The following is a 12897-nucleotide window of genomic DNA, read 5'->3' on the forward strand; positions in this document are numbered from 1 at the left end:
ATAATAAAATTACAATAATCTACACCAAACTTATATTTTTGGGTAGGTGATTACTTATATTCTCAGGAAAATGTATTTTGAAATGAGAAAAAATTGGTGAAGTTTTATGAGTGTGAATGTTTGGAAAGTGACAAAGTTCTCTGCCGTCATTTCGGGTTCATTTTATAAACTCTCATAAATAAACTAAATGTGTTCCAAATACATCGATATTGGACTATTACATTGTTTATGTCATATTCTAAACACACTGTTTGAAATTAATAACTGCATATATCTATGCAAAATACATTTGAATATAATATTCAAATGTTAATATTATTTGTATGTTGTAAATATTGAAAAAAAAAATTTGATAATTGAAATAAAAAATGTTTAATTTGATATTTACTTTTGTTGTTCATCCGTGACGTGCCCTTATGTCCAGCAGTAGCCTCGGTCTAGCTCATTTAGATCAGCTATTGTCAAAGAGAAACTGTCAGGGCTCATAAACATTATGTGTAATTCAGTGTTTTAAAGTTTGTGTCATCGGCGTGCACATTCAAAGAACACGTCCTCTGTCTAAAATGAGTCTGCACTGGTGGTCATTCCAGATGCTTAGCAACATAATTACACCTTCAACTGTTTGTTTGACTGACACACGTGGTAAAAGCAAGGTGCTTATTAAACACCGGCCACGCTGGTAAAAGAAGCTTCAGGTTTCAGATGAACAAAAGACCAACCTGCCAGAATAGACAACGGAACATTATATAATAACAACAATTATGGGCTGTTGTTGAACAGACTGGAAATGTAAAAAAAAAATAAAAAGGCTTTTCTTTTAGAGCTATTTCAGATGATTAGCCATGTTCTCATCTGCAGCACAGACAGTAAATATCTGAAACCACCACACACAAACCCACGGATACTGTCATAAACTAGGCCTTCAAATCTATAATCTCGGACTAAATCTGAAAGGGTTAACAGGTTTTAAATCAATCAATCAAAGTTTATTTATATAGCACCTTACAACAACATGAAGAAGACCAAAGTGCTTTACATCTAAAACATGATTAAATTATAAAATAGAAACAGTTTAGTCAGATACCATAAATATGCATAAATCAGTAAGACACAATACACAGTGATAAAAAAGACCACAGATTAAAACTTAATATTGCCTCAGCACTAAGGGTTAAAAGCCACTCTGAACAGGTGTGTTTAAACTGAGGCACGCTGTTGACGTTCATCAGTTACAGCCCCAATTCTTAAGCATTCAGAAAATAAGACTTTATACAGACGCAAAACAAATTAAAAGAAAAACAGTCGAACATCAAAAGTGTGAATCCTTTCAACACTGACTGAATAAAATGGTGCTGTGAACACAGTCTGAGGCTGAAATAACGGAACATAAGAGCTCATTACAGGCTAATGCTAATGGATATCTACAGGTAGATCTGCATCCAGATATTTGTTTTGTGTTTTTTTATCCTGAGAAATGCATATTTGTGAGAAACACTGAAGATAAAAGGTTTAAAGATTAACTGCACAAGTTAGTTATTGCTGTTTATTATCTATTCTTTTCAGTTTGATTTTTTCAGTTTGTACTGACATTTTTTTCAGAATTAATCAGTCTTTACTTCAGACTCAAAGGTCCATATAAAAAACAACCACACACATGCAGTAAGATTTAACCTTATAGTACATATAAGAACTGTCTCCAAAGTCCAGATGTGTACCTGACACTGCTCTCCCCAGGTCTGACAGCTGCATTTATAATTGTCTTCTGTGACAGCTTCAGTCTGCCTGCCTATAAATTTATACATCAAGTTTTAATCACAGCATTAAGAGTGGGGACATTATTTTATACAAACAGCTGACTGGCACTCACCCACTGTGGGACCTTCAATAGAAAGCACAGCATACCATTGTACACAGGAAATAAACAGTGTCAATTTAACTCTTAGATAGTTGAATTTAACTCTGTTTCAGATAACATTTGGTCCCACTTAAAATTAGAGTAAATTGACTCTATGGCCAGTGTCAGATTTTCAGAGTTAATTCTGCTCAATTCAGTGTCAAAGTTAACAATGAAATAAAACAAAAATTAACACTGTGGTGTTTTCACACTTTTAAGAGTAATATGATTACACTTTATAGAGCTATTTTTACTCTGAATTTAGTTGAAAATGACTATTATGTTTTAATATTTATTTCTCTACAGTGTTATTTTCTTCATCAGTTTGCACCCTATGCTTATATTGAAACAATGTAGAATTGTGGGGGTCAATGGGTAAAGAGCGTAAGTTCACTCTATGGGTTTCGTTCACCCTAGAAGGGGGGTGGACAACCTGTGGCTCCGGGGCCACATTTGGCTCTTGAGCTTTTCTCCAGTGGCTCCCTGTGGTTTTGTCAAAAAACGTGGAAATGAATAAAACATTTTTTTTTAACCATTTTGCTGTTATTGTCACAACCATTATGTTATTCTGATGGTATGCAATTGTAAAAATGTGACTACTCTCCAAATTAATGTAAAAACAAAAATACTACTAGTAGTAAATGTAGAGTACTTTTATTTTATGACACTGAAGGTATTCATCTGTATACTCCATTGCAAAGACAGCCTTCACATACCAGGTGGTTTTCGCTGCACATCCCAATAATGACAAATGTCACCATTTTCTTTAATGTAGTTCTGTAATTTCTTTGTAATTCTGAAAATGCACTAAAACTTTGATTTAATCTTGACATATTCTTTAGCAACTCATCCTGAAGAGCTTCTCATAGTCAGCACTTTGACAGAAAACATAGTGAGTTTTTCTTAATTTTTGACCCAAAATGGCTCTTTAAATAGTAAAGGTTGCAGACCCATGCCCTAGATCATGCTTTTCCTTTGAAAGAGCAAAATCCTCCTAACTTGTAATACAATTATAGCTTCATAGTGACAATCAGGTTCAGCATTGTTCTGCCTACAGGTTTGACAAAAGGTGTCACATTCACAAAAAAAATAAACATAAGAAGGCCAATAAATGTTGTAAAACAGACATATTAACCTAAATAAACATTAACAAAAAAAACAAAACCTTGAACCCCTGCACATAAAATAGAACACAATGAGTAAAATGTCCAGTACCCACAATGCAATGCGGCAGACTGGCACTAATCATCACTCTATAGAGTTGAATTTTACACTGTATCTGTGCACAACTTTACAATGACTTTTAACTCTACTGTCGGAGCTGGTTTACTGTCCATATAGCTAAAAATACTCAATCTAGGTTAAAGTCGCTTGACTCTGAAATAATGACACTGCATTTTTTACTGTGTATGTAACCTGCAGCTTCTTGAATTTGGCTCTGCTGCAGTTCCACTACAAGTGGGCAGTGTACAGCTGGGTACAGTAGGCTTTGAACAAAGTTAGCTTTACTTTGTTCGTACATATGCTAAATTTGCGTGCTACCACATTTGCTTTGACATACAATTGACAGTTTTGCCTTTGTATGTCCTCATCATCACAAAGATCACTCCTAGTGACTCGACCAAGATAATGAACTCATTTCCTGACAGATGGAAAGAGGGATGTAATGTAAACACTAATCTAGACACTACATTTCATGGACAACAAAACAATATTGTCTGAAAAGGTGTAGGTTTAAGCTGTGTTAGTTCGCCTACCCACTGTACTTATTAAAGCAGCAGCAGCTCTGTAGGTTAAAGCAGCCCCTCCTACAGTTTAGTGAGTTATCAATAGAAAATAGAAACTAATAAAAAAACAAAAAGAACATTTCCATTTGGTCTACACAATCAACATATCTTGTGATTATGCATTACTTTTATATTTTGTTCAGCAACACGTTAACCCAGTGTTTTTCAACCGTGGGGTCACCTGGAATTCAAATGGAGTTGCCTGAAATGTCTAGTAATTGATAAAAAAAAAAACGTACTAATAAAAAATATATGGTGAGTTGAGAGAGACAATCCCAATACATAAGACATGACAAACTCTGAAGCTGAAACTGAAGCATTGTGGTACTGTTTATCTTTAAAATGGTCATTGTGGTCGGGTTAATATGCTGCAGCGCTTTCATAATTCATAGTTTGAGTTCTTGTTTGTTCAGTATTAATTGTCAGCCTTGTAAATCCAAGCTGGACTGACTGTACATATCCTGACCAAGGACAATAAAATTCTCACTTTGTGCAGTAATCTACACCTGGCTTTTCTACCTCCGTCCATAATAATATTCATTATATAGAATGTATATATATATATATATATATATATATATATATATATATATATATATATATATATATGTATATATTTATATATATATAAATGTTGTCTAAAATTAACGTTTATTTGCAACATAGTGTAGCAAACTATTACATGATCAAAAACAAATTAATTTTAGCAAAAAAAAATGTGATGTTAAAATGGGGTCATGAGCCAAAACAGGTTGGGAACCACTGGGTTAACACCTTTAACAGATAGACGCCTACTCTTTGTATTGATATGATAATTTATTGGTAAGTTAGCTAAAGTCTTAAACAATTAATTACCAAATAGGATAAAAGTATAAGTTATCTATGGTCTGTCCTTCAGCTGAGTTCACATGTGCCACTCCACCTACACATGTGAAAACATGTTATCGACCTCCAATAGTCGAAGCCCACAGTCAGTGGGCTCGGTGGGCCCACAAAATGTCCTCTTCGAAGAGCTCCTCATTTTCACCCATCGATCGAAAAAGCTTCCAATGCCCTCATGTCCTTCCCACATTGAACTGTTATTCTCCATTGTTTATCATGAAATATCCGAACACAGAGGTTTCGATTCCTGAACATAGATGCATTAGACATATGACAGCGTCCTGTTGTGAAGCTGCTCTACAATTTTTTTTTTTTTTTTTTATTTCTTTCCTGACTCATGCTCTCCACACAAAGGCCAAAACAAATGATTATTACATTGGGTCTGGCAGTGATTAAATGCCAATAAAGTGAATTTAACTTTCAAATCAATTTGCATTAAGAGCTCTCTTGGATAACGCTGAACATACCTGACGTGGTTAATGATGAGGCTGGAGGCGGGGATGAAGAAGTCGTCCACCCGGTCGAAGCGTCTGCCCACGGGCTGAGTGTGGACCGTGTGGTGGGACACTCGTCCACTGGCCTGATTGATCACCTGGTGAGCAGCAGATGAAAGCGTGTTTTAACATGAGGCTGATGAATCCACTCTGTGCTGCCTGTCAGCACACCTGGGTCTGAGCCTTGTGCTTATCTGGAGCTCATTACCAGATGGAAATTATTGTATAATTGACATGTTTATTTTTCATTTTGGACGAAAATGTTTCATTTCAAAGTGTCCACCTGAGATAAATCATTTAATAGGCTTCAGCTATAAGTGAAATAATTGTTGTGTGGATGCTCTTATTTGGTATGAAACTCCTCGCCTTATTACTAAGACGGAGCTTCACAGTGGGAGGTGGTGTGTGCGGTGTTGTCATCGGTGTCTAAATAATGTTTGTGCATGCGTGGAAGCGTGCAGACGTGTGCTTGTGTGTAGGCAGGATGTGATTTGATTGTGGCACAAAGCAAATCGCCGCAGATTGAACCCTGCATTATGAATATCTGCTCTGCCGATGACGAGCTGGATTTACAAATAAGCAAAACCACATCCAGGCACTCAAGCTGAATCCAAATGGCTCTGAGCGGAAACAAGGAAAACCAGTAAAATATGTGTTGATTCTATTTGTAGTGCATTAAATATGCATCAGTGTAATCTGTAAATGTTCTATAGCGCATTGAACGGAAAATGCAGGGACTATAATGTGGAGTTGTAATTTGAGGGTATTACTGTATATATTGGATGAGTAGCACAAGAATTACTTTTGTTTGAGTTGAGCATAAAAGGAGGTAATTTTTCTACATTATTTGCCAAAACTGAATGTAGCTACTGTTAATTTAAAGCTGAGATTCAGCACTTTATATTCTTTTCACTTTTATTGTGCTTTATTACAGTACCAAAACAACTGAAAATCTGTCACTGTCCACATATTTACAGACTCTAAGTGACTTTTAATTGGTTCTCATCGAGCAAGGCAAACAAATCAATTGAAAAATGAAATCCCAGTGAGGCTGGCAGCATTAATTACACATTCTTATCTTATTGGGGAGGAATAGATGGACTTGGATGTGTTCATATTTAATTATTCATCATGCCCTGCCAATAGGGGGATCATATGGTTATTTGCAAAATATTGTATATGTGTCGCCTTAAAAAACAAACAAACAAAAAACCCCTTCAGATTTTGCTACTCTGTTTGTGTAAAAGGACTGTCGTAAATATAACTGGTCATTTGAGTTTTGTTAATTTGTGTCTTTGTCGCCTTTGTTCTGCATTTTTGATGTCCATTTGACACTTAATTAAATCCCATCCCACACATAGTAGATACTTCAGTCAGCTCTAAACTACCACTATCCCAGTTTATCCCAGTCTGTTCATTCTGTTTACAGAAACATGATCTCGACGTCCACCAAGGCCAACAGTCCACTCTTTCTACTGTTCCACAACATCATTAAAACACGCGCAAATTATGAGTGTTCCTGTTTTGTTCATTTAGTTTAACTGACAATTATTACCCCGCCCCCCAAAGGGGAGGCAAGGGGTATTGTTTTTGGTTTGTTTGTTTGTTTGTTTGTTAACACTAGCAGCAAATCTATTGGTTGAATTCATACTAAATTGGGTTTATAGATTGCCAGTGACTCAGAATAGATCTCATTACATTTTAGAAACAGTAGGTCAAAGTTTCAATTTTGTGTGAATTTTCAAAATCTCCCCCCCCCCCCCCCCATTTACTTATAATGGGCGAAATTTCACATGTCTGTCGTAGCAAAACTATTTGTTAAATTCATATCAAATTGACTTATAGATTGCCAGTGACCCAGAGTAGATGTGATTACATTTTGGGGAAAGTAGGTGAAGGTTCAAATTTTTTTGGGATTTTTTTTTTTTTTTCCTCCCATTTACTTATAATGGGTGAAATTTCACATGTCTGTAAAAACATCAGTTTTGTTTCAATTTACTTCAAACTTAGCACATATATAGAGGCAATTGATATGCTGACATCAGCATGCATGCGTACACATGATGACATCAGCTGGATCGATCATAAAATAAGCTACAATATGTGTGAGGGGTGGGGTTTGTTGTGCCTGGCACAACTTGTTATGAAAAAGGTTTACATTCAGTTTTGTTTCATGTAGTTTTTGTGTCATCCTGCTGACAGACAAGCATCCTGTGTTTATGGACAGTGAATGAATATACACTTGAAATATTTTTTCTTCATCAGCTCCTTAAATGGGGCTATTTTTGTTTCTTGTTATAATTACATGGGTTTTGGACTTTTTTAAAAATCAATCAACCTGAAGATGTTTGACACAATTATAAGCAAAATAATTAAGTAAATAATCTGCAGATTAACCAACAGGTCATACATTAACAGAGCATGTATCAAACATCTTTAGACCTTTGAACAAATGCTAATGAGGCCAATCTTTTGTCTTGCAGAGGATGAACATTAAACCATGTGTAAGAAGACTCCTAAGTCGAATGAGATTTCTCAAGTAGAGCTGTATTGATTCATTTATTTCTATTTCGTCCATGTATAAATCCTTCTGGTCTTACAGAGGCTTATGAGGAGCATCTGAACCCACCATCAAACACATTGTAATAGGTGGCGTTGGACTGAGAGTAATTGACTTACCATGAGGATGTCAGAATAACTCCCTAAAAAGCCTCCACTTAATCCAACAGGAGCCAGAAAGAGAAATAATATCGTCTCTTCAATAGCTCCCCGTTAAATCTAGAATAGACTTTCATATCCCACTGCTAACACACAAAGCCCAACACAACAAAGCTCTGTGGCGTATCAGAAACCTCATAGTGTCTTATAACCCAACACTTGGCGTCCACTGGGCAGGATTAGACTACTTCTGTTCAGTTGTGAGAGTTTTTAGAAGTAGACTAGGAGTGCTCAGTGTCCAGCTCCTCTGCTGTGGAACCAGCTCCAGGACGCAGACACTCCTCCTCTACCTTTAAAGGAGTGATATTTTTGCTAAACCCACTTATATTAGTCTTTGGTTCATTTAGGCTATGAAGGGCTATGAAAGTAATATGATTACAAAATAACTTATTACACTGAATGTAGTATAATTTAAGTTTAAATATTTATCTGCTGCAATTTAAGGTGTGGACATGGACTAAGGATGTAAATAGGAGAAGCAGAAATAAGCCTCTGGCTTCAGCTTCTTCCTTTTTCAGTTACAAAATGTGTTAATTTTATGTTTGTTTTTTTTAATATGTAGGTGTTTTGTTTTGTTGTTTTTTTAATATGTATGTGTTTTGTATTTTGTATTTAACTGAAATAAACATTCATTCATTCATTTATTTGTGTATTTGGACCCTAACAGATAAAAAGTTTGAATTTGAACCCTCCAGGTGCTGCAAAGCAATCTTTCTATTCATTCCAAAAATCGAGTGGATTTCTACAACCTGTTTTAATTCCTGCTTAATTTATTACGCTTTATAACTAGTCACGACATTTGCACATATAAGGTCAAGACTTCTGACAAACATTTCTCCAAGTACGCCATAATTGTTTTATCAACAGCAGTGGCTGTAGTAAAAACTGAAAATATGTCCAAACTTTGAGCTGATTACCTAAAATGTAGGAATGTTCCAGTAAACAAACGTACTACTCCCTCAAATTAAAGTTTCTGAAAGTAGGTAGAAGGAAAATTACCTGCACAACAGCGGGAGGCTTAGAAGAATTAGTAAAGCATCTATAAGTTTCACTTTCACTTTAAGGTCCAGTAGTGATGCACAAGACAGTGTTTTTTTGCAACCTGAGGGGCTTTTGTGGAATTATTTGACCCGACCCAAGCCACCCCCGCAAATAAACTGACAGTCTTTTGACCCGCCCCAACCCAACCTGCGAGTAACCCGCTGATCCACACATCACTAATGTACGGCACAGAACACACCCCCATATAATCCCTGGGTGGACCTGTTCATAGACACGCTACAGCGATGGCAAACATACGGCCCGTGGGCCAGAACCGGCCCGCCAAAGGTTCTAATTTGTCCCACAGTATGAATTTGGAAAGATCAAAAATTGTACCAAAGTTATTAAGAGTCAAAGGTGTCATAGTTGTTTTAGTTCAGCTTCTACATTCAGCTCAACTGTGATCTCAAGTCAAATAATAGCATAATAACCTATTAATAATGACTCCAAATTTAAATCAAAATTTCATTGTAAAAAGTCGGTATCGGATCAGTATCGGAAAAACTAATCCTAAAAAAATCGGATTGGATCAGAAGGAAAAAAATCCAGATCGGGACATCACTACTAAAATGTTCAGTTGTTGGTTGTATTAACGAACACAAGTGGTTGAATGGGACAGAGCAGCACAGTTAACAATCTGGAGGGGGTGGGGCATGAAGTAGCTCATTTGCATTTAAAGGGCCAGCGCTCAAAATGCCCTTTCTGGTGTCATTACTCATAAACAGGGTTGAAGATGGACCTGTGGAGTTGAATTAATGAAGAATTCAGACCCAAGCATAGCATTTACAGTTTACATAGACCACAAAGAAATGGTTTAAGATGCATAATTTCATTTAAAAAAGCAAAATATCTCTCCTTTAAGACTAAACTCATAGAGTAGACGCACAGTTATGACTGACCTGCCTTAGTTCTGTATAGTCCTAGGCTGTTGGTTGACTCCCATGAAGCACTGAGCACCTCTGCTTTGTCTAAGAGTCAGGTTCTGTATATTATTATAGCATTTTAAGGTCTTGGCCTTAATTTGTGAAGTGCCTGGAGATAATTATATACCATGATTGGCACTATGTAAATAAAACTGAACTAAAATTAACTCTCTGTAATTAACTAAATTCTTTCTTCATTTATTTATTAATTTTTCTGTAAACATTAGGATGATAACTTATTTAGACAGTGTGACATGTTTTCGATAACTCATCCTCTCAATTATTTCCTTATGCCTATTTCAGAATACACATGCACCCTTGGCCTCAACTGTACATCTTGATTAATTTTAAGTTAATTAGTGGCTTTGCTTTGGCTGCATACTTCATATGCAGCTGTCTTTTATAGGGTTTTAATGCCTCAAGAATATGTTCACGTTGTGCTACTGCATGTCACACAGTCGTGGAAAAAAATATTAGATCATCAAAAGTCATCAAAAACAATGGTTATGTAATCAAGTACTAACTCCTGTGTGTATCATGATACACACAGGCTAAAACAGAAAAGAAAACACGGAATGCCTAAAAGCACTGTTTTTGTCAGTACAATGCCATAGCTATTGATGTAAGAACTGGAGTGATTTTGGTTATTATGAAGAAAAACAAGGAAAATGGCTAGATATCAGCTCTGAAATTAAATTCTTATGAGCTATTTTTTTTGTTATCATTATATTTGTCCAAACAAATGTACCTTTAGTTGTGCAAGGCATTAAAATGAACAGGAAATTGAAGAAAACAAGGGTGGTATAAGAATTTTTTCCACAACTGTATAGTGATTTTATGATTGTCAGATATGGAAATGATTGGATATAATGATAAATAAACAGGTACAGAAGAGTCCCATCCTTCCAGTATGAGCCATGAGATCAAACTTTGGGGAAAAAAAAAAAAAGAATTGTGATAAATTGTGAGAGACTTTTAATCCCATTTTAATTATGGCACCATTTACATATATGATCTTTTTTTTCTTCTTTGATTTAAAAGATAATTTAACAGACATCTTACTTTGTGTGAAATGGTTCAGTGTCCTCACATGTTACCCGTTAATAACACCAAAACCAACTGTTAACTTTGTCATATTTCACCTTGATTTTCAAGATGGAGGTCAAAAAGTAATAAAAGGAGGTGAAAATCACTCTAAGTCTGATCGTGTTGAAGCTTCAGAGACATCCTCGGGAACTCTCAACAGATCATGGCGTCACCTTCATAACTGTTGTCTTTATGTGTATTTATGCATTTCCACAGTCTGATACTTTCTTCAATGGTAAAGTTAACTTTTAAATAAACAAATTTCTTATGTTTAAATGGTGATATAATAATAGAAGAAAAAAAAAAAGCGTGTTATTCTCCACTGACCATAGTACTGTTTTTTTTCTCCTCTCTTAAATAGAGTCTCATGGGACCAGTTTCATAGAAGCACCCAGACGTAAAAGAACTAAATAAATCAGATTAACGGGTATACGTGCATGAAGGCATCGGAGTATTGGAAAGAAATTGGAGTGATAATTTTAGTTTTAGTGTGTATATAAACAGGCTCAGTGTCACAAAGATTAAACTGAAGAGTCATGAATATCATCATAATGTGACAGACGAAAAAGTGTAATCTTACCTGAAGCGTAGGGAAGTTCTTCTCCATGTCTCCCCAGCTGAGCAGCCACACCTGGTCATGTGACTTGTCATAGTGGAGCTGCACGGGATAAGGGTCGGTGCTGACAGTCTACAGGGAAACACAACCACATCAACCTGAGCCTTTAAAGACAGCAGGGCCACAGAATTACAATTTAAAGCAATCTCGGCTGCGCTTTTGAAGAGATCCCTCTTTGATGTGTGGTGGTAATGCTTTGAAAAGTTTTCCTACACACTAATGCTTCATGGGTTGACAGGAGCAGGTCTTCTTTTAACAAGGCGCATTGAAGGTACGCTTTTTATAAAGGTGTTTTTTTGCGTTCACTGCATTTCAAATCAAGTGGTGACAGACACAATTGCTTTACCACAGTGAAGTAATTGCTTTCAGTCTTTATCCGTTCCTTGACACACCGTGGCTATATTCCAAGACAGAACAATAGATGAGTCGCATGTGACAGAAAAAGGCTCCTCATGCATTATGTCCACCTGAGTGCGAATAGACAGGAGGCTCAAAGGGAAAAGGGAAAAGCACTGGGGAAAAGAATGCATGCAGCAGCTTTACCCCTTGACAGCCGAAAAAAAGCAATCATCTTTTTTCACTAAAATTATTGCACCCCAGTATTCACAGAATCCCCTTAGACTGCAGCTTGCTTGCAATACTATTTGTTTTGCTATGAAGTCCTAATAGTATTGTTTACCTCTGCAAATATATATTGTATCACTGAGAGTAAACGGCTCCTGAGAGGGATGTAGCAAATAAGATGAGCATATCTGTTGAATCCTAACTAATCTCTGAGCATGTAGTCATCTGAGAAAACAGGTGTTCATGTTGTTCTTTTTCTCTTGACTAACAACTTCCTCTGGCTGACGAAGATTATCAAGATCCTCAGCCAATATGCTCTTGTAGCTCAAGCATCGACTGCAGATCTGTCAGAAATCAAGCACAGCTAACATTTATCTGCAAATAATGTGATACGAGCAAAAAATTAATAAAGCCGCTCATTAAAAACCTGTCAACATGCATTTAGTGGGTTACAAGTTCTAATATGCATTTTGCTCATTATTATGACTTTACACATCTCAATCATGGTTATAATTTAATAAGATAGTGAAAATCCGGGAAAGCAAAACCAGAACTTGCATCTTTTTTTCTATTCCAGATGAGAAATGGGTTCAGGTGCTTAATTAACAACTGCTAATATAATGCAGTGAAGCTAAACCTCCAGGCGACTGAATAATGAGCCTGTGACAGTCTCTGGGACGCCAGCGCGTTCACTGGCAGGTCCCTGAGAGGCTCTTGAACTATAAACAGTCATCACGGTGTCAGATACATCAGCAGGGACTGGAGCCACCCTGGATTAACCCGACACACCCACAAACCCATGGACACAGCTGATAACCCACTCAAAAGGGGGCTGGATTTAGTCGCATATGAACTGTGGTACTCCCCGAGCCACGCTTAAAAAGTAAAAATC

At 36.5% G+C, this 12897-nt stretch overlaps 1 protein-coding gene across 2 annotated transcripts in view; it reads right to left on the bottom strand.

Annotated features, from left to right (window-relative positions):
- fstl5 (follistatin-like 5) overlaps nucleotides 1-12897 on the bottom strand; it is a 339290-nt gene that overhangs the window by 12238 nt on the left and 314155 nt on the right. For both annotated transcript variants that reach the window (XM_030146006.1, XM_030146007.1), the window contains 2 exons: nucleotides 11406-11513; nucleotides 5031-5155 (listed from right to left, as the gene is read on the bottom strand). In XM_030146006.1, coding sequence (XP_030001866.1) covers nucleotides 5031-5155; nucleotides 11406-11513 — 233 coding nt within the window. The remainder of the gene's footprint in view (nucleotides 1-5030; nucleotides 5156-11405; nucleotides 11514-12897) is intronic.

This window comes from Sphaeramia orbicularis, chromosome 10 (assembly GCF_902148855.1).
Source record: "Sphaeramia orbicularis chromosome 10, fSphaOr1.1, whole genome shotgun sequence".
NCBI classification, from domain to species: domain Eukaryota; kingdom Metazoa; phylum Chordata; class Actinopteri; order Kurtiformes; family Apogonidae; genus Sphaeramia; species Sphaeramia orbicularis.